Below are 22132 nucleotides of genomic sequence, written 5' to 3' on the forward strand. Positions count from 1 at the left end.
GTCAAATGTGTCTGAAAAACATCCAGAACTGTATGGAGGAACATAATGGAGTCACAAAACTTGTACACAAATATAGAACATGGCTACATAAACTATTTAAAACGTATGTCCGAGAGAGTATTTCACTTGGACTATAATGTTAAAAGGATTGTACCTGCTGCTACGCTTAGCGCGTGCCCTGGCATAGTATGCCTCATATGATTTTGGTTTCAGTTCAAGCGCCTTAGTAGCAAATTCCTCAGCCATCCCAAAGTCCTGGAGACATTGAGCAGAAGAGAACACTGTTGAACAACACCCAACACATATCAAGACTTATGGCAATCAGCAATAACCTCATTATGTTCCGATAATATTTGGTCTGGTCATTTGTGTCCTTTACTAAATCCCCAAAACTGTGACGCCAGACTTACGTTCATTTTCCTCCGACATCGGGACAGGTTGAGGAAGAGCGATACTTTGAGTTCCCTGAATGTCTTGAGGTCCTCGCTGAAGCCTTCGCGTGGAAACTTTTTAAGGGCATACTGATAACGCTGTGCTGCCTCCTTCACCTTCCCCTTCTGTTGGACAGACAAAAAGAAGTCTGGTTATCCTCCATTCATCGTGAAATAAAAAGCTAATCTGAAAGATTCACAATATAAACTAGAGCTTGACATAAAGATACTGTACATTTATGAGGAATTTGTTCTCAGTTTGAGCTCGTTCTCAGAGAAGGGAATCATGTTTTCACTGTAGGTTAACCATGAAAGCACTATATCTAGTGAGCACAGAATATTTCGTTGTTATAAAATACAGACAAACTAGTGAATATATTTTGTTTATTATGATGCAGATATAAGAAAATCCCACATGCAGAGACAGGATTAACATGTATAAAACATTTTTACTTTATCAGTATGAAGAAAATGATGTATCATTTATGAAGACAATATATAATGTATGTCAAATAACAGCAGAAAAACTGGAAAAACTCCCACTACAAACAAATGGGAGTCGTGTATTTAAAAAATAAAGACACTTCATCCTTGCAGACTTTTTTATCACTAAAAACTCAAACTCAATCCCTTGACTGAAACTTTCTTTTCTGCATTCTGATTGCAACAGCAGATCAGAGCAACCGAGTGCGGGGCCTGTTCTCTGACCTTGTAGTAACTGTCCCCCTCCTCGATGAGCTTGCTGAGTAAGATGATCATGATGTCGGGTTTGGAGGTGGCCATGGCCCATGTGGCTGGACCTGGGTAACACAAGAAGGAGCAGATGAAAAAAAAAAACACAATGAGAAAGACACACAGTGCTAAGCAGAAGAGAAGGAAGGAAGGAGCGACTGGGAGTCAAACTACACACAACAATAACAGGTATGAGGACAACAGTCAAAATGGGGAATGGAGAAGAAAAGACAGGCAATCCACTGCAGAGAAAAGATTACAAAAATCTGCTCTGACACCTCGAGAACACTGTGACCTCTTTATGGGACATCAGACCTGGGTCAAATATTATTTGCCAATAATAAAGACTGTTTTTTTTTTTTACCCTGCTGGGAGTCGTGTTTGCCTAATTGGAGTGCAAAATGAGCACATTTTGAATTGTTCTTAAATTAAAATTAACTACAGTGATTACCTGCAAGGCAAACCCAGAGTAGATCTACAAAAAAATAAAAATCACGCTATCATGTCTTTCTATTGGGAGACATTTTCTGTCTTGTCAAGAAGTGCAGATGTACAGTAACTCTTTGTACTACTAACGGATTTAGGGATGTGATCAGTAACAGCAGAAAAACAGGAAAGACTCCCACTACAATCAAATGGGAAGACACTTCATCCCTGCCTTTATGACTGAAAAATCAAACACAATCCCTTGACTGAAACTGATGTGTCTTTTCTGTATCTGCGCAACAGCAATCCTTGACACACGTACACATATCACAGAGATGAAAAGGAGGGGATCTTGCACAAGGAGGACACAGGGCAGGTACAATTAACAAAAGAGGCAAGCAGGAGGGATATAAGAGTTCTGCAGGCGTTAGCGGTCCTCTGAGCTGGTGGTAGTGGTGGTGGTGAGGGTAGGATACTGGCCTAGCTGACATTGAGGAAACGTCTGAAGATGAACAATGCACAGTACAGTGGTTTATCACCTCAGTCTGTGGTGGTACAGAGGAATTACAAATACATGCATTTTCCAATAAATCACTACCACGCAAGTGTTACTGAGGGTTTCCGTCATGCATCTGTGGAATGGAAGGTCAACACCTCAATAAGATGTCACAGGCTGGAGGTCGGGCATGCTGTCATTAACCACTTGAACGTTAGCATCTACCTCTAGGCAATCCCGACTGCATCACTGTCAGCTAATACCTTTGCATGTTATTATTTGTCATTTTGAGAAGGTTTTGGTAGCTAAGCTCGCCTGCCGACACTTAGGACGACACAGACAACACAGAGAGAGGAGATAGAGCTGTCAAAATGCCTGGTGGGGTGAGAAGTCGACAGCCTTGGCTTTACCTCGGGGCCGACTGGGCAGCGTCTGACATCCTGGGGCCGGAGAAAGAGGCGGGGGATAGGGGCAAGTGAGGGGGGAAAAGGAGGAGGAAGGAGGTCATGAGCAAGGGAAGGAGTGTAAGTGGGAGGGCAGAGCAAGGGGGGAGGGGAGGCAGAGTTGCCAGAGAAAGCAGAGGGGAAACAGCGAGAAGGTGAAAGAGAAAGAGAGGTGATGGAAGTGGTGGTGGAGGAGGAGGAGAAGTGAGAAAAGGAACACAAAAAAAGCAGCAGTGAGAAGCGGAGATAAGTGCCTCAGCAAAAGAAAAAGGGAAAAAAAAACATAGATACTGAAAAGAAACACCGCAAGCGCTAATAACAACCTGTCTCTGAGCAACCGCAGAGGAATAGAGAGAGCATGTGATTGAAAGAGACACAGGGATATAGCGTGAGCAAACATGACAGAGAGAGAGAAAGCAAAACAACACAGCGGCAACAGTAGTACAATAAAAAGAAACACACATCAGAGCCATAAATAGCTGAGAAGAAGCAGCACGATGCAGCAGTGGGGGGGTGGATGACATACAGTAGCAGGAAGTAGTTTAAGCTACATGGAGACACAAACCTGAATCCATGGCTTATTGCAGTAAAATGCTACAGTGCTCTATAATGACCAGCAGGAAGTGTACTTAAAAGGAAGTCCATCTTTGGACTCTCCCTTCATAGACTTTCATGCAGCACATGCTTGAACTCCAGTGACTGACCTTTTCAACCAAAATACAATCTCAAATTGTATCTCATTTCAGAGCAGGCAAATGACCTTTTATTATGGTGCTACAGGACAAGGATGCTGCATTTAGAAGAGGTCCTTTGTGAGCTAAATGGTAGGCTCTTTAATCTGTCAACCTGCTCTCTTACCTATCTTGGCTCCTTTCTTGAGCAGGGCGACCACCACCGATGTGTTTCTGCAGCCCACCGCCCTGTCGAGAGGACGCATCCCGCTGTAGTCTACATGCTCTATCATGGCCCCGTGGTCAACCAAGAACTGGACCTGGAAAGACAAAGAAATGTGGTGAGAACAGCTGGGGAACATTTTAAAGAACAATCAATTATATGTTGTCCATGTGCTGAGTCCACAAACGGTAACGGTGAATTATATCTCTCATCAGCTCCAGACTCCTTTATCACATTAACAGAAGTGCACCATTTCAGTCCGAAATTGGCTCTTTGAGCTAGCAACTGATGCCAGTTTCTGGTACTTGACAGTGTGCTATGCACACATTTTAGTCATAACCAAAAAATAATTAAAGATTCCCTCAAAACATGTTTTTAGCTGTTTGATACAATAATTTCTGTCCGATATCTGTTACCTTGTTGAAAGTTCTTAAACTTACATCTACTCCTCCTCCCTCACTGAAAAATCCAGAATCTAATTTATGAATGTGCAAATATTTTTGTTTCAAAAGTTAAGATACTAGAAACAAGACGTCTAATACTTCACTGAAAAGCCCATTGTCAGTGTTTGTGCGCTGGAAGCTTCAAGTTTTGACATCACACTTGTGTAAGTTGGATGCTGGATCATGATTGGCTTCCAAACTACTTGTGAAGTCACAAAATCATGCTGGTGCATGCACATCTTAGCAGATGAATTTAAAATTTTTTAGTCAAACTCATATGCATCCTTCTGTACAGTGAGGGTCAAACATTTCTGAGAGGATTTCAAGGTTTGATATTCGTATTATTTTTTTTGTATCCACTGGCCTCTTACCACTTCAGAGTCGCCGTAGAAGGCAGCCAGGTCAAGGGGCGTCCGTCCGTTCTTGTCTGCGTGGTCGGTGGCGGCTCCGCTCTCCACCAGGCAGCGGACGACAGGTAAATGGCCTTTCAGACAAGCCCAGCTCAGGGCAGTCAGACCCTCCTTATCCATTAGAGACTGAGAGGCTCCTGGGAACAGAAGGGGCAGCAGTGAGACACAGCCAGAGGTATTTCACTCTTGTTGCCTGGTTTGTCATTTACACAATTTTATAACTAACTGCTTGATTTGTTTGATGGATTTTACAAATTTGTTGCTGATTAAATTTGTCTGTAATCATTGTAAACGTAATTTGAAAACATCAATTATGCTCATTTTTATTAATGCAGTGGCTGTGTTTTTTGTATGAAGGCCTCTTAGGTTTAGAGAAATATGAGAAAATAAAAAGTATTCTTAGCTCATCCATTATTTGGAGACAATTATACTTGTGAATTTTCTATAGTTGAGTGTTCACAAGAAGATTTTTTCTCAGTTGCTCCATGGAAGTGTCAAATCCGACTCTACTGCATATCTGTCAGCTCTAACTCTGACTTACTAGATGTTTTTGCATCAAGTGCAAATTGTCAAAAACACTGAGAGCGGTACTGTATTTCTTACATTACCTTCAGGCTCTGAATACCAAATATCAATATACTTATTGATTTAGCAGTTAAGTGTTATAAAGGCCTAACTGACCCAAAATGTGTTCACAACACAGTTTTTTAAATCTCAGTTATAGTACCTTACCTTGAGCCAGTAAAAACTCCACAGTTCCCAGGTGTCCCTCTGAGGCGGCCATCATTAGAGGGGTACGACCCTGCTTGTCAGCCAGGTTGACATCTGCGCCATGGGTGAGAAGAAGGTCCACGATCTAAAACACCCAAATACAGCTCCCATGTCATTGTTTTACAATACATGGATGTCTTACTTGCTTAGTGTTTGAATGTGGAGAAATGGCTGATGATTTTTATTAAATTGAAAGGAAATAAAGCAAAAAATGTTGGATTCTAGAGCATTATTGCCACATCTTCACTGCTTTTTGAAGTAATCTGGAGGAAGGCAAGGCAAGTTTATTTGTATAGCACATTTTAGGAACAAGCCGATTCAAAGTGCTTTACATGAACCATAAAAGCCAAATAGAGAAACATAAAAAAGACATTATACAATAAAAAAACAGGTTAATTCACCCGATAAACCTATTTGTTCACCCATAATTCCAATAGGTTACAAATAATCAGGCTTTTCACCTCCCAGTGTTTGCTTTTTTGATTTCCTATCACTCACACCAGTCAAACCTCGTACGATATTTCCTCTTATTCTCGATTGTCACTGTGAATCCACATTGTTTGCGCTACAACCTTGGTAAAAGCAGTCAAAACAGCGGAGTAAACTTAATTCTACTCGGCCCTATTAAGACAGTTAAAACAGTGGAGAAAAATGTTCAGCCCTGCTTGGACCCAGGCAGCAGAGAACTTCACTAGAGATTCTACTATAGAGAAGAAACATATTGAGCTTAAAAAGCCAGGTATATATGAATCGTACTCCAATAAACAAGACAGTAAAAGTGGTGTAAAATTTTGTTTTGGTCTGTCCACTCAAATCAAATCGAGGGATCAGGCAACCACTAACCTGCCAGTGTCCCTGTCGGACGGCACTGAACAGCGGGACGATGCCTCTTCTGTTGGGCTGGGCCACAGCCGCGCCCTGCTCCAGTAACAGACGACAAACCTCCAGCTTCCCCCGGCCAGAGGCTGCAGTCAGAGCTAGACGCACAAACACACAATGAATCAAGGATGAGATGAGGAGAAGTAGGCTAATTAAGGCGGCTAGCAATCAGATTTGTTGTTCTTCTGAGTGCCTTCATGCATGGGTTTAATTTTTTTTTTTGGCCACTTGGGAACAGTTGAAACAAGTTATGAACACAACATTGACATATCATCACCTTTTAAGCAGATATAGCGAACTTGTTAGCAAACAGTTGTTTATTTACATATCCAGCAGTTATGGAGCAACATTATCATTAATTTTGAGTCGTGTCTGTGTAAGTCCAACAGTGATCTTTAAGCTTTATTTCACATTTCTTTCACAGTCATTTGATTCACTGTTATTATAAAAAATATCAATTATAGCTGAAAAAAAAAAAAATCTGTGTCATATGGGAAAACACAGCATTACTGGGATTCATTTTAAAGTCTTACTTGAAGAGAAGAGGAGAGAAGAGGGGAGAAAAGAGAAGAGGATACCCTTGAGATTTTTGTGGGAGCAAAGGCCTTTGAAATGACATCTTCTCAAATGCAATGATTATAACTGGAATAATTTAAGCAGATTGAACAAATCTCTTTTAAGCAGAGTGGTAGCAGGCCCAGGGGGTTGACCCCAGTTTCAACTACAGCCCAACCGATACTGGATTTTTGAAGTCAATACCGATAACGCTATATCGACAGATAGCTATTTTTTTAAACATTCAAACATAAACAAATAATCTTGTTTCAGATCCCTTAAAAGAATAGTGACACGGTCTCTAAATGCCCTTAAACCTAATTTAGTATTACTGTAGTGCAAGTTTTTGTAACTTGTCGGCCGACATGATAGCGATGTATCTGCAATGAGAGAATATCAGCCGATTTATTGGTCTAGCTCTTGTTTCAACTTATTTATTCCTTACTGGAAGAACACTTTGATACACACAGTTCAGTAAGTCTATCTGCACATGCCGATAAACACACTCTCCCTCTGGCAGTTGTAAAGAATATTGTATTTTAGGTCAACCTAGCCAGTAACACTGCGATTACAAATCCTCTTCCAGAACAACAGTTTTTCTTCTGATCCCTTATAAACAATGAAACTATGGATGAATGAGTACAAGTCCCCCCTTTGACTGACAGTGAGAAGCAGCCTCTCCAACACTGCAGCAGGGCAATAAGGCTTGCAATGAGGTTTCATAGCTTTAGGTTACAATGATACATTACGTTTCTCAACACTCTGCTACAGGGCATTCAGACTAGTAATTTCTAAGCCCCCTGGATCACATTCATCCTCCCCCCCTCCTCCTCCTGTGTGAGCCCACACCCTCTGTGCTCCAATGACACCACTGCACTGCCATCAGCATCTGACGCAGCAGCAGCAACAGCAGCAGCAGCAGAAGCAGACACACAAGAACGATCTCTCATATCCGCACTGCAGCGCTCTCTCTGCCTCTCAGTGCCACCCAGAAAAGCCCTCTCACAAAACACTCCGTAGATCCTTAACAAAAACATCATCTGAATTGCATGTCTCAGGACAAACTACAGTTTATTTTTGTATTTGTCCAAGGATTTGACAACTGCATGAACCATTAAGCATTTGCAGCCATCTGTCAGTAGTGAATGCAGCTTTTTATTGGTGTAATGTCAGTTTAAAATGGGTATTCCCACCTGTCTCCCCCCACAAGGTGTCAAAGTTATTGATTTGAGCCCGCTCCACCTCCTCTTCATCTTTCTCTGGCAGGTCCAGCAGGTAGGACACAATCTGACAGGGGACAAGATTCAAGATGACATAGATTAATGTCCAAGTTTACTTTAAACAGACAGATAAAAAGTAAACCACTTGTTTTTTTTATTATAAATCTGCTTTCCTTTTGAATGAAATGTAATTTAGTGTAATCTGATCTAAAAGGCAGAATGTGAGATGGCTGACAGTCATCATTAGCTACTACATTAACCATGAGACATCGGACAATCAGTTGTTGGAACAAAATTGCCATTGCTTTAGCCTATTTAGAGCCTAAGCAGGATTTACCATAAGGATCTAAGGATAATTCATACACAGCTCATATCTATCCATTCTCTAGCCCTCAGTACATCTTTCTATTCCCCTGACTTGTTTTCCCTTCCATCATACTCTCTGTCATTCCCCTTCCTCGTATTTCCAAAGTGCTTTCTCTCTCAGCCTGTTTGACTGATTCACCATCTGATTCCAGCTCTCTAAGTCAAACTCTACATCATTAAGTATAAACAACAGAAGCAAAATTGTAAATTTAGCATTGGAGTTAAAGCTAGTAGTGGTATTGTATCAGTAGAAATTACAGGAGATAATTTCAAGCCCTTGATCATTTTAGCTCTAAATCCCTAATTTGGGCTGAAGTAAATATGTTACACTGGACAGCATGATATCCAAAACCATTTTACCACTTTCACCCAGTCACTTTCACCCAGTCCCTCCCTGCTGTACCTCTGTGTATCCCATACTGGCTGCAGCAATGAGGGCCTGCTGAACTGCGTGGCTCTTAGTGAAGGCCGCTTGTTGTTGGGTTTGTGGTGACTGTTGCTGCTGTGCCCCCATCCCCCAGTCACACTGGATGAGGAACTTCACCACTTCCATGTGGCCCCTCAGGGCAGCATGAACCAGAGCGCACTGGCTGTTCTTGTCCAGGTGGTCCACCTGTTAGCAGTACATGAATTTCATCAGGAAAACAAACAGCAAGGAAAATCACAAATGCGGCTACATCTCTCATTATGAGGACATGACAATGATAAAAAAGTTCACACATAGAGAAAAGTCTTCACACACACTCCCTTTCCCATTTCCCTTCACACACCTTTGCTCTTCTGCGGCAAAGCGCAGTGACAATGGCCATGTGTCCCCCAGCGGCGGCGTAGCCTAGCGGCGTGAGGCCGCTCTCAGACTGAGCGTCAACAGAGGCGCCGAACTCGAGCAGCAGACCCACCATGTCCATGTAGCCCAAGTGGGAGTGGACACACAGGACGGGGGCGTTGTTCAGCACCTCCGTACGGTAGTTCACATTGGCACCACCCAGCATCAGCAGCCGGCTCACCTGGGCACACACAGAAAGTTTTAAATGAGGAAATAAAACATTAATATAGCGAAGTATGGCTTCAAATATTGAAACTATCTCAGTCCTGAGGGAAGAAGATTTCTGTGATGCATATGTTGAGGAGTAGTCTTCATTTGGTACCCAGAACATGTTGATGTATTCTCTAAGTATGACTCCTCTTTGCTTTGTTAATGCCTGTACCTTGATGTTGGGTGTGTAGAGATTTCGGAGTGAAGAAAGTGCAGCTGAAAGGCCTTCTGTGCTGTAGGATACCCACAGGCCTTGCAAAATAGATGAGGAAACCCCGACTTTCTTGCTGAGACCCTTGAACAGAGAAATAAGAGTGTAAATATTCATTATTTTGGAGCCAGACCACAGCTGTGTGGGGGCGTGTATGTGTGTATATAGATGTGTGTGGAGACAAATAATGGTATACCTTGAAGATATGTGCTTTGAGGATGTGATGGCCCAGCTCAATAGTCTGCTGCCTGTTCAGCTTGTTCTCCTGCCGAGAGAACCAGAAGGCCAGTAGCGTGTGACCGCTCCTGCAGAGCGGACAAAAACACAATCTTTCAATACTTGAGAGTGACTCATCAGCTCATTACTTTGTATTATCATCTGCACAGTTGGTGCAGTCGGTTTTAATTATAATACAGGAAATAAAATGTTCTGGCTGAAAATATAACACTTCCTGCTAGATAAACATAATGTACCTGCGATTAAAAGAGATTTATTTTTATAAGTCACTGATCAACTACGCAGCCGTGGCTGTAGCCTTAAAAGTACATTTTAGCATGTCAAGTGGCTGCATGAAGAATCATTAATTGTCACATTTTTGGTAAAACTGTGGTGAATAGTAACTTTTAAATAGGGTTAGGTACCCTAGTTTTATTCCTTACATTATAACATCAATATATATTTTTAAATAATTCTTTAATCAGACTCCTGTTGATTCTATTTCTTGGAAAACAGTTGAGATTTAGTGATTACATCTTTGTGTAGCAGACAATAGGCATAAGATTTACAAGTCAATGATTCAACCACTTTTCACTCATATCTTCACTCATGTCTTCTTCAATTATAAAACATGCAACATGTGATGTGAGTAGCAACATAGTAAGGCAGGGCGTTTCAAACCTGCTTTCCTTTTGCTAATCATGTTTTTAATGTACTTTTTTGGTCCCTTTGTAACGTCCCACCCTGACTGTTTCCAGATGGGAAAATTCAAATTCCTTAAGCAAGAAATCGCTGCCTCCTTAAGACCTTACATGAGCAGAGTTAGAGCATAAACGTTCTTTCTAAACTTACACTATGATCACTTTCAGTATCACAGAGAGAGATAGAGCCACCCCTCTCATTCAGTCCACCATTTCTCCTGCCTGCTCATCCTCACCTCGGATCGCAGAGGAACTTTGTCTTTTCTCCTTCTTCTCTCCAGATCAGCCACTCCCTGAAGGAGGGGTGAACAAACATCCTGGTGCCGTCCCTCCTCTTCACCAGGAAAACTGACAGGTTGTCTACACGTTGCTGGAAATCCTCCCAGTCCAGTGTGCCCTGCAGTCACAGACATCGTTTTGATTTTAGTTGTTGTTTATAGCTCGGTCATGCTGATATTAGCCAGATTTCTAAGCATGGAAAAACATACATCATTACGATTTGCTTTTGAAAGTTTGACTGAATCCAAAACACTGCTCACTGATTAGGCAATAAATGTCAATGTTGCTCAGTGTACAAAAGAATCCTCTTTGTTTTATCTTGATAGTAAGCTGAAGATCTCTATTGCATTGTCTTCCAGGACAAATTAAATATAATATGAACATTGAATATTTATTCTTTTCATTTGAATAAAAAAACCAAGATGCTGTTTTCTTGAAATTGTTGAATCCCCAAAAAGCTTGTATTTCTCTATAACATTAAATATTTATGACTAAATAAGCGACAAGTTTTAAAAAAGCATTTAAATGTCCCCACCCTGACAGACGTTCTAACTGAGTCCTCTTCAAACCAATCATAACAGTACAAACAAGACAGAAAATGTAACAGAAATGCAATGCAAAATAACTAAACTTTTTTCTAAATATGGCAGGAAATCGTGTTCATGTAGGACCCCATCGCTCATATCAAAATGTGCTTTCAAGACCTTTAAGTGTGCCTGGCTATGTTAAATAACATGCTATGAATTTTGATTCGATCACGGTTTCATTTATTTTAGATGGAGTAAAAATATTAAAAGGTCTGAGTTCACTACCTCCAGTGAACCAGAGTTGATGGCCTGATATATCTGCTCATCGGTCAGCGGATGGAGTGAGGCCACAGCCACATTGAGTAGAGGAAGCGCTCGCTCGAACGATGACTGCGTGGGGAAGCGCATGTTGCACTGCAGCAGGTACACCTCTGCCAGGTTGACTGGAACCACCTGAAGAAGAAACGGGACAATCTGAATCGTACTGCTGATTTCCCTTGGATCAGCTCTACAGAATATGAATAATGCATCGTGTTTGTACAGAACGTCTCCAACTATTCCATGTGGTCTTCCTCAGAGACGAGAATGTGAATTAATCAATTGTCATTTTTTAAATGGAGTCTGGAAGCACTTCAGAATACATGAAATTAAATGAATCTGGGGGTGTGGGATAAAATATTTTATTATGAAATGCACACTAAAACAATTCAACTGCATTATTTATCTATAAGGTATTGGACTCTGGCTGCCAAAAAAAGAACATATTATGAAACTACTTTTACACAAAGCATGTCAGTGTGCATAAAAGTGTGACACAGTGCACCGCCCTCCTTAAACAAAATCCAGACAACTGGGCCCCATTTATCTCTTACCCATTTGCAATATTAGAAGTATGCTGAACTAGCTTTTAGCAGTTCCTGTTAGCAATGCACCCAACGATGTACAGACAACTATCACTTTTTTACTTTGATACTGAAGAAAACTTAAAAACATGATGATTCTCAGGCAAGTTCTGGAGGAGCGTCTTTTTTCTGTGATTTCTAAGCAGATTTATGAATTTATTTTTCATGATTACTTTAAAAGACAATGTTTTCCCCAGAAAGTGTAAGTCCCAATGAATCTAACAATATATGTATATCGTGTCTGTGTGTTTAGACTTCAGTGAGTTAGAGACTCTGAGAATGAGCACGATTACTGAAACAAATTGCACCAATTGGGACGACAAAGGGTTTAAAAGTACCTTAGTTTTCTCCATGAGCTGTGTGTCACAGTCACTTTTACAGCTGCAATTGCGGACTTTGATGATAAGCGGACCAAATCAATGGGCCCAACAGCAATAACTAACTTCCAATTGTTTATTGTTTATAACACTGGCATGTCCCTGTCCCGTTCACCTCAAAGTGTCTTTGCCTCAACATCTCTCCCTCCAAACACTCTTTTAAACTCCCCATGTGACTGCACCTTGCAGTCTGAAAACATCTGGTTTAGATACATCAGTCCAACCTAAACCTGTGAAAACCATTACAAACTAAGCAATAACTCCATACCTTATAGCTGGAGCTTTTGAGGACAAGATAGCCCTTCTCAATGAGGTCAAAGGTGAGCTTGAGGTACAGATAGGAGCCCTGGCTCAGGGCCTTGAGGTGGGCGCTGAGCTTGCCGAAGGTGGTGTTGTCCATCTTGCCATTAAGCGAGATGTTGTTCTGGATCTCCGGGCTGCTGTGGATGCGGTGCAGGATGTAGCCCTGCAAGTCCTGGTCTATGGCGTCATTCTCCTCCAGGCCATCCAGCGAGATGCGGTGGAACGGCAGAGCACTGGTGATCTCCTGAACAGTAAGAATTATTTCAGTCGGGAACTCATTTTTTGGAGATGTTGTTGCATAGAGCTGGGCAATATGGCCAAAAATGTTATCACTATAAAAAAATTTTTATATCATTCGATATCAATAATTATCACGATAAATGTCAAATCATTATTTCTTTCAAGTTTAAAAGCAGATTTTTGCTCCTGAGTGAAAATTGAAGAAACCACATGGTTAATTATGTGGTTAAACTTTTCTTTATGGTCAGAATGTGACAAACACTTGATGCCAAATAGTTGCTCACTTCACAAGTCTGAGTTACAACATTCAGAACTATTATCTTTTTCAACAAATATGATTAGTTAATCTTTTTTCAGGCGTCTTTTTTCCAACAAAATAAATATTTTAATAGAAAAATTAAGTGCTAATTTGTTCGTGATTCAAATGAATTAAAGTAAATATTTATTGACGATATATTGAACAATTATTATATTGTTATTGAGGAAAATTATATTGCGATAATTATCATTATTGTTTTATTGCCCAGCCCTATTGTTGCATAGACATCTTAATACATTTGACACCTATGTACTTATTCATTTGGTATAATGGCTCATATAAAAAGGTCAAAATTAAAATTTAACATGCTATGAATAACTAAACTACACCTATTTTTTTCTTACGAATGAAAGGTAAAGGGAAAGGAGACAAAGTCAGATTTTAAAAAGCACTACTCAAAAACCTGCTGATAATGTTGATGTAAACCTCTCTCAGTGGTAAAAAATAATAGAATAATACAATAAAGAGCTTGTTGCTCTTCAAGATCCTCCAATAAAAACACATCAATTAAATTAATTAAGAAACAGCAGAGGAGCAGATACAAACAGTAGGATCTACTGACGTGGCTTCAATCTGTATGCTGGCTGGTTGTCTTTTACCTGTAAAGTGGTTCTGACTGTGACCACCAGTTTGAGCCAGGGAGGGAACTTGTTGATGGTTTTGGTGAGGAAGGACACGATGGTGTCTCCATAGTCTGGCTTGTGGAACTCTGCCTCATTCAGACCGTCAATGAGGATGATGAGGTCCTCCTCTGAGTTGATCTTCCTCTCTGAAAGTCAGCACGAAGCAGATAGTATGAAGCAAATATGTACAGCATATAAATGATGTACTAATGAAAACAATCCACATCTTTAGCTTGAAGATTCATTGTAGACTTTGGGAGCAACAGATTAACAAATCTCAACACAAGGTCCAATTTACCTGATGTTTAAAAACAAGTAGGTTTGAACTTGCATCTTCTTTTAAATAAAAGCTTTATATTTCTGGCTAAGCCACAAAGTCACTTCATATTAAAAAATGAATCATCACAGATTTTGTTTTCGACTCTATTTAATGTTCAAGGTTAAAAAATTCAGTTCTAGCACTGAGTTTAAGAACTTTGATCTTGACTATATTGAGTTCATTGTGCAAAAGAAGAATCTAATATCATTTACCAAGGACTCAATTAAATAAATAATAAACTTGAAAAATAACTTGAATACTGAGGTCTGAAGATGCATCAGTTATAAATTGCCAAAAGCGCTGTGTTTGAATGTCAGGCAAATACCTTTAAATTATTACAAATTCCAGTTTATTATGAAGAATGTGAAGACATTCGGACCAACAGAGAATATAAAGCAAGGTTATACCAACTGAACAAGAGGCAGAATGACTTTGAAAGGCATTTTAATCATTTAGAGCTACAGATTACTGTAGCTTTCTAATTCTAATCAAGTATACATGATTTAATCCATTCTGTGCTTAGCTGAATTAAAATTTGATTAAAAACTTCCTAAATATTTTGTATAAATATATAAATTGTCTTTATGCAATTAATTATTTACTTTATACAGATGATTTCATATGTCTAGTTGCCCCAGGAGAGCTAAATACAATGTGCTTTTCCCTTCAAGCTCTGAATAATGCACATTTTTGTTCGAAAGTCACCTCAGGGCATGAAGTCTCCACTGCATCAATTTAAAGTTCTCATGCTTTTTTTTTTGGCACAATATTATCCTTGTTTTCCATCTTAAGTCTATTTTGTGACAGTTTTGATCCCTTTGTTGAGGTACAAACCACTATGAATACATTTAGATTTGGAAAGCTTCCATTTAAATCACTTAAACGTGTGCAACTCGACTCAAGTGTCTCACCTTTGTAAAGTGCATCCAGGGGTTCTAGGACCCCCCTCCTAAAAGAGGCGAGGGGGTCCTGAACGCAGGAGCGCAGACTCAGGATGCTCTGTAGGTGTGGCTCCCTCAGCATCTGCTCCCTGTAGGCAACGAGGTGCGGCGAGCGGCACAGCAGAGCCGCCACATTGTGCACAAACTCCGGCACCAAGCAGGTGTAGGCGTTATCTGCCTGGCAGTAGTGATATGCTACCACCTGGGGGCGACAGAGTGTTGAGAGAAGATTTTAGCCAGGTCATTCAGAGAAATATACAAGGTAAACACTTCCCTATTCCCTTTTGGTAATCCTTACCGTGACTAACCTTTGGGTATTGCAAAACTGATTGTAGATCAGTGTCAGGGAGCATGGGATTCAGGTGACACACAAAATAACATTTTTTTTAGGTCTCTGTCAGAGTAGAGCCAGTTTTCCTAGTGTGTACTATAGCTACAACTCATTTGGGATTGAGTCAACTTCATGGTGGATGATTGCAGTATAATGAAACATAATACTTCTCGTTTCGCTGTACGGTTTCAGCTATTAATAATTCATCACTTCCGGCTGCCAAGAGAGACTGATTCGGAGTTAGCTCATGCATGGTCATGTGTTAGATGACTGTGGCACGAAGGAGTCAAGTGTTAAACTGTCATATCTCACAGCCGTGTACTTGGAACATGTTGCGAATGAATGATTAAATGAATGATCGAATAAAAAGCATTTGCACGGACATGTAGTGACATTAGAAAATAGTCGAGGGCAGGTGAATTTTCTGAGAGGTTAGTCAACAAATCAATGGAAGCAGGTGTGACCAAGCGCTGCTGGGGACAGAGAGATCACAAAGAGTTTGAATTTTTAGAGGCGGTGGTAGCAATCACAGGGCTGTGAGGAAAAGGGGGTGAAAATAAAAAGACTAATCAAAATGGAATGCTAATTTTTGGTCACAATGGAATAAAGGGCTTTAAAACAAAAGGGGTGAAAAAGGGAGTGAGCTCAATTATTAATGCACAGAGTTAACAAGATCTAATAGCTTGGCTGGGAAATGGCTTTCTGCAGGTATAAATATTTCATAAGGCTCCCTGGCAAAGTTGTTTTTTCTTTTTTAAACACATCTGCATAATGCATCAGGCTGGGACTGGGGATGCAGATGGCTAAGCAGCAGGGGAGAGGGACCAAGGTGCAACAGCAGACAGGAAGAAGAGCAGGAAAGAGAGCCGGTTTCACACATCATACAGGTTTACACTGCAGGCAGGTTAAAAGATGTTAAATTCTCCGGTAATATTGCTTTAAAAGTCAACATTCAACACAAAAGGAGAAAACTTATCTCCACCTGTTTTGAAGTTTACCACCTCAGGAGGAAACGCTGTGTGAGTCGATGATAGCTTGCAGGGGGCATGAAACTTCCTTTCAAAAGCTTGGAACCATATCATTTCTCACAGAACCTGAGCCGTGTCCGTGCTTGTTTTTTGTAAATCAATTGCTATTCTACCACCTATGTTGTCACTAATTGAAAAATTAAGACATAAAAAGGAGCCATTTAAAATTATCTTGCTGTTTCTTCAATTACAGGTGGACTAAGGCCTGGAAATTTCACGCCGAACAACAAATACAACAAAATTTACTATTATACTGAAATGACAATTTCAATATTGCAGAACTTTTTCTTCTTAATATTCACATATGCAGTGCTACTCTTTGATGAAGAAAACATTAAAGAAAGAAATGACAATACAGTAGTATGCAAATGGGACCCCTGTCACAATATTTGGCATACATATATATATAATTTTTTTTTTCAGAGGAGGAAAACAGGTGTGAGGAGGTAGAAATGTTGAAATGTAAGTAGCTTGTGCACTTATCTTTCTGTAATATGCATCAATCAACTGAAAGCTGGAAATTTCATATTAAATTCTTGTGTGTCTGTGTACACATGGTCACAGGTGTATATGGTACCTGAGACGCTAGCCTTCTCATGGCTTCTTCCTGACGGCGCCTCATCTCAGGGGTCCCAGGACAGCTGCCTCCTCCCAGGGTGCCATGAGTGGGCTGGGGCTGGGTGAGAGGGAGCCCCTCTCCATCTGGACGCATGACAGCACAACACACTCAGGGCCAGCTCTAACACGTGTCACATTCATGCAATCTTTTGCACACTGTTATTCTCAAAACAAAGGAAGTGAAGATTGTCCAGCGTTTCTAGAATACTATTGTTTAAAGATGGAATTCAAAGACTTTTATCATCTTTTCCTTTATCATCTTTGCTGGGAAATAAAAACACTTTTCAAGCAAAACCACCTTGGAAATCATGTGTAAAAATAAATAGATGCCTACGTTTGGGTGAGGCCTGAGGGCTGTCGGAGGCAATCTGTCTCATGCGGGTGCCATGGCAGCTGAGTGCCACCAGGCGAGAGATTATCGCGGTCTTGCCGAAGCCGATGTTGCCTACTACTGCCACGCCACGGTTGGTGCTGGCATTGGGGCTGTTGAGGTGAGCATCGATCTCCTGGAAGAGCCACTCGCGGCCCGTGAAGACAGAGTCCATGGTGATGCTGGGCACCTCAAACAGCAGAGGTTTGAGGGCGATGTCTTGAGGCCGGTAGGGTGCAAATCGCACTGGCGGTTCAAGGAAATAGAGAACCGTTTAGTGGTATTACAGCTGTAAGCCATATTTATGTACATAAAGGGTTTTGCAATTAGAGTCTCCCCCTGTTTTGCGGTAATACATCTAGAAATTGAAATACGGTGAGTTACTGCATGTAAAAGGTCGTATACTAACTAGCATGCTGCTGATACTCAGTTATAGTCAGGGTGCCTATATATGATTAACAAAATATGTATGCAAACACCCGCATATTAATCTAAATAATGATATTCATGTTTTTAAACATTGACATCACTGAAGGACGTTGATAACCTACTGTAAAGTGCTCCTTCCAATGGGTCAATGATTCAAATATAAAAGGTATATCATTGTGCTCCAGGATTCTCTGGCATACTGCATCCTTAAATCCTTTAAAGATATTTGAAAGGGCTGCATATAAAATGTCTGAGGTAGGATCAATTTGAGCTGGTCTGGAAAATAAAAAGTTTTCACTATGGTCTCACTATATGCTACAGATGAAGTAGGAATACTATAGTTTATGTAATGTTGAAAAAAAAAAAAAAATGTAGCACAAGAGTTCAAAGGGAGTGTCTCCTTTAATAGTCCAGACTGTGTGCTTTAGGCACATTTTGTTACAAATTTCCAAAAAGGGAGTGACTACTTAAACAGCCACTGCCGACTGTTGATTTTACTCACTAGAGGGAGTCATTAAACTAAAGTCCTCCAGAGGTTCGGCATCTTTGCAGCTGAACATATGGACCATTCAAGACTAATGAGGGTAAAAGGAATCTGGTATGAACTTCTGAAGCTGTGTGATAAATTCAGTGCTTCTGGGTGTCCACTCCTGGGTCCCTCCTTTTAAACCTATTTGAGCTTTGAGAATAAAAACATGCTCTCTTCTGACTTGTGTATCATTTCTTTAATTTATATATCAGCATCTGGTAATTACGCCTGATTTAGAATGTGAGTTGTACGTGAATAATCCAAAACCTTTGCTGGCAAGAATGCTCAGCACTTGACTTGAATACTTCGACTGTAAAGCACTAGCCAGCAAAGCAGGGCGACTGTGAGCAGAACATGCCGCCTGATGCAACAAATGAAAATTAAAGTAACTTACGTGACTGGGATTGCCAGGCATGGGTGTTATTAGCGGAAGCTGAGACAAACAGCAAGCATAAGACAGAGAGAGAAAGAAAGAGTGAAAGGAGAGAGTAATAGGAGAGGGAAGAAAGAAAGGCAGTGAGGCCAGGAACGAAAACAGGCAGCAGTGTGCAGTGTGTCAAAGCACAGGGCAAGGTGTAGCTCAATGAGAAAAAAAACAGGAAGCAGCAATAGCATCAGCACATTATGATGTCAGAAATATGGGGAACCACCAGACCGGGGTCGATTATTAATTGAAATCCTTTGAATTACATCGAGCATACTCCTCAGTATGTCTGGAGGGGAGGTTAGGGATGGTTTGCACTTTTGGGAGAATCTAATTGGTTCCATTGTGCTGGGCAAGATCAATCAATCCCAATAAAAATAACTGAATCTGGTTCTGGTAGTAATTCAACCCAGGGATGGGGAGACTCCAACCTCAACTCCATAGACTACTGTGTGTGTATCATAGGCTGCTAAAGTTAGCCACATGTTAGAATAACATAATCAACCTCAGTACAAGACAAATCCCAACTTTGTAGTTATTACAGACAGACAAATTATAAAATCTGAGGCTTTCTTTTACATTCCTTTACTAAGGTTACATTTGATCAGATTCTTGCATAGTGCAGTGAGAAACGGCTGCTGGTCAGGTGATAGCCAGTGCAATGGTTAATTTCACACTCTGCAGCATATTAGAAATAAGCACACTGTCACAGATGTAGGAAATATGTATCATACATATTATACTGGTGGGATGAGATGGCGAGAGCCTGCAGAATGTTTGTGTGTCAGCAGAAATGTCTATACCGTGTGTAGGTACGGTGCTGCAAAATGTATCAAGGGCAGGGAGGAGTGAGTAATGCATTAGAGCTGTATGTCTTCTGTAAATGACTCCAGTGTGCTGATCATGAGCATTGCTAAATAACATAATGAGCCGATATCGCTCCTAATGTATTCTTTTACCACACCACACTCCAAAGTGCTGTTGCAAGCATGACTTTTTCTCCAGGAATGCTAATTATAATCGCAGAGTGAAAAGAAATGCTATGATCATGCTGAGAATATTCTTACTTATGCAATCAGCAGAAAGTACAAACAGATATACCTGGAAGTGGGTGAAAAGCTGTCCTCCTTTTATAATGAGTGCACTGCCAGCACTGCATTTTACTGCATTAAGCTCTGTGCCGGCTGCAGCCCAGTGTAATAAAAGACATTTCATCCATATTCCCTGGTCAGATTATTTTAGTGCTAACTCAACAGACACACACACACACACACACATAAACACACACGGTCAGGGAGAGACACTGAGAGACAGAGAGCAACTACTGTATTCTGTCTATACTTCACAAACTGATGTAAGATTTTTCCAGATGGGTGTCACATTTTGAAAGAACGGATCTGATGCAACACTGATGATGGGGAATGCAAAAACTACCCAATGCTGCTATTTACAATATCATAGGCCACTGAAGTAAGAGGCTAAATACCCACAGCTACTCTGTTTTAAGTGGCGCTAATCCAATTATCTTGGGGATGACTGAATGCCAAATGTGCCTGTAAAGCTCCTTCCGTCCTTGTGGAATTACTAAACACACCCTTGCACTATTGGGCACCATCCTCCACTCCAAATGGCAGAAATCATTACACCGCTTTGTGTGCGATAAGTCGCGCAGCCACTACTGGTCCACTGTGTCAGGTATTCCAGGAAAACATGGCAGCCATGTTGTGAACGGGTGCTGAGGGAGTTGTTTCCAGGACGATGAAAGCAAATGTGTGAGTGTGTGTGAGAGATGGATGCAGTTGCTCATAATCCTGCACATAACACTCCCCCTCAGGCATCGTTGAGCAAGGTATCACTACACCCCCCACCCCACTCCTCAGTCTCAGACATTTTAATTATTCACCAGGTGAGGATGACTCACGGTGGCTGAACAGCCTTGAGAAAGAGGAAGAGGAGGGAGATGAGAAGGAGGATGAGGGGAGGGTAGAGATGGCAGAGAGGTGGAGGAAGAGAGGAAATTATGGGAGGAGAAAGAGGTGGTTTAGATGATCAGTCTGCTTGTTGTGAGGAGTCTGGGGAGTGTGGCGATGGGTTATCTCAGGTCAGGAGTAAGACTTCTTATGTGGGAGTTTGTGGATGTACGACTTGGTCAAAGGATTTGTTTCTGCTGTCTGGTTTTTCAGACATACAGTTAAAATTCCAGTCATTTCCTCTAACAGTGGATATAGAGCTACAGCTAGCATGCAACAGCAACAGGATCTTACATAATTTGCTTTAAAAACTTATGTAATTTGCACAGTAGGCTTAGAGCAACATAAACCTGATTTGCTAACACATTTCTTCAGAAAATGGGTTCTAATCTTCCTCATGGCTGCAAACTCATTTAACATACACTATTTTCTTGCTGGCATACTATTTACTGACTTACTGAAACAGAAACAGATTAAAGCAGGGGTGTCAGACAATGTGAAAAACAGTAGATAGAGGCTAGAGAAGCTGTTTTGTTTTGTCATCAAATCAAGTCTATCGAAATCACTTAGCTAAGACAGCAATAGGGACTTGTTTTGGTCTGTGTTTGCTGTAAATACATGTTTACTATAAACAGTACTGTAATTCAGATTACTGTAGAACTGGAGCTGTTTCTTTTATGGATGTTCATTAAGGCTGACATTATTCTATATCCATTTATATAGATATCTATACAGTATATATAGATGGTTGCAGTCAAAAGCTAGCACAAGAGCAAAGTAGAAAGACAGCGAGGCAGGAAGGGTGTTGGTGGGGGGGTAAGGATAAACAAGAGAGAAAATGCATGTGCAGTGTACAGTTATGTGAGTGAGTTTGAAGTGAATAGATAAGGTGGGTGGTATCTTAGAGGTAGGCAGGCAGGAGCACAAGAAGGTCCATTACAGTCTGACTCACTCTCCTCAAAACAGCAGTACAGCTCAGGCCCCTGATGGCTGGTTTCAATTGAAGCTTCGACAAAACCAACTGGAGAGAGAGCTACATCTGTCAGCTGGTTACCACCTGACCAACACATAACCAGCCGTTATAATGATAAAGGAATTTGTCCTCATATCATCTCCAGGGAAAACCCCTGTTCTTCAAGTCGCTTCCCTCGACGTCCTGTCTCCCTCCGTCTCATTCTCTGTCTCTCCTGGTGAAACTGCAGGAGCAGTGCACTCAGGAAGGCTCTGACACTGATCCGAGGAGGCAGAACGCATGCTAGGACGCAGTCGGTTGGCATGTAAACACACTTGGCTGCCCTTAGAGGAGGAAGGTTGAAACAAGTGGCTCTGGCAGTAACAGCGAAGCTCTGAGAGGAACTATCTCTTAGCTTTCG

General features: G+C 41.0%; 1 protein-coding gene across 5 annotated transcripts in view; it reads right to left on the reverse strand.

Moving 5' to 3' along the window:
• The window catches only part of tanc2b (tetratricopeptide repeat, ankyrin repeat and coiled-coil containing 2b), a 138616-nt gene that overhangs the window by 4443 nt on the left and 112041 nt on the right, over nt 1-22132 (reverse strand). For 3 of the 5 annotated variants that reach the window (XM_046068658.1, XM_046068656.1, XM_046068659.1), the window contains 20 exons: nt 18760-18798; nt 17372-17653; nt 16997-17121; nt 15031-15262; nt 13777-13946; nt 12584-12862; nt 11322-11489; nt 10467-10627; nt 9510-9618; nt 9275-9397; nt 8837-9073; nt 8470-8679; nt 7674-7767; nt 5890-6023; nt 5008-5131; nt 4237-4412; nt 3387-3519; nt 1140-1231; nt 411-557; nt 155-255 (listed from right to left, as the gene is read on the reverse strand). In XM_046068658.1, coding sequence (XP_045924614.1) covers nt 155-255; nt 411-557; nt 1140-1231; nt 3387-3519; nt 4237-4412; nt 5008-5131; nt 5890-6023; nt 7674-7767; nt 8470-8679; nt 8837-9073; nt 9275-9397; nt 9510-9618; nt 10467-10627; nt 11322-11489; nt 12584-12862; nt 13777-13946; nt 15031-15262; nt 16997-17121; nt 17372-17653; nt 18760-18798 — 3136 coding nt within the window. The remainder of the gene's footprint in view (nt 1-154; nt 256-410; nt 558-1139; nt 1232-3386; nt 3520-4236; nt 4413-5007; nt 5132-5889; nt 6024-7673; nt 7768-8469; nt 8680-8836; nt 9074-9274; nt 9398-9509; nt 9619-10466; nt 10628-11321; nt 11490-12583; nt 12863-13776; nt 13947-15030; nt 15263-16996; nt 17122-17371; nt 17654-18759; nt 18799-22132) is intronic. The other 2 variants (XM_046068660.1, XM_046068657.1) reach the window with 1 other exon arrangement.

Source organism: Micropterus dolomieu, linkage group LG14, assembly GCF_021292245.1.
Source record: "Micropterus dolomieu isolate WLL.071019.BEF.003 ecotype Adirondacks linkage group LG14, ASM2129224v1, whole genome shotgun sequence".
NCBI lineage: Eukaryota > Metazoa > Chordata > Actinopteri > Centrarchiformes > Centrarchidae > Micropterus > Micropterus dolomieu.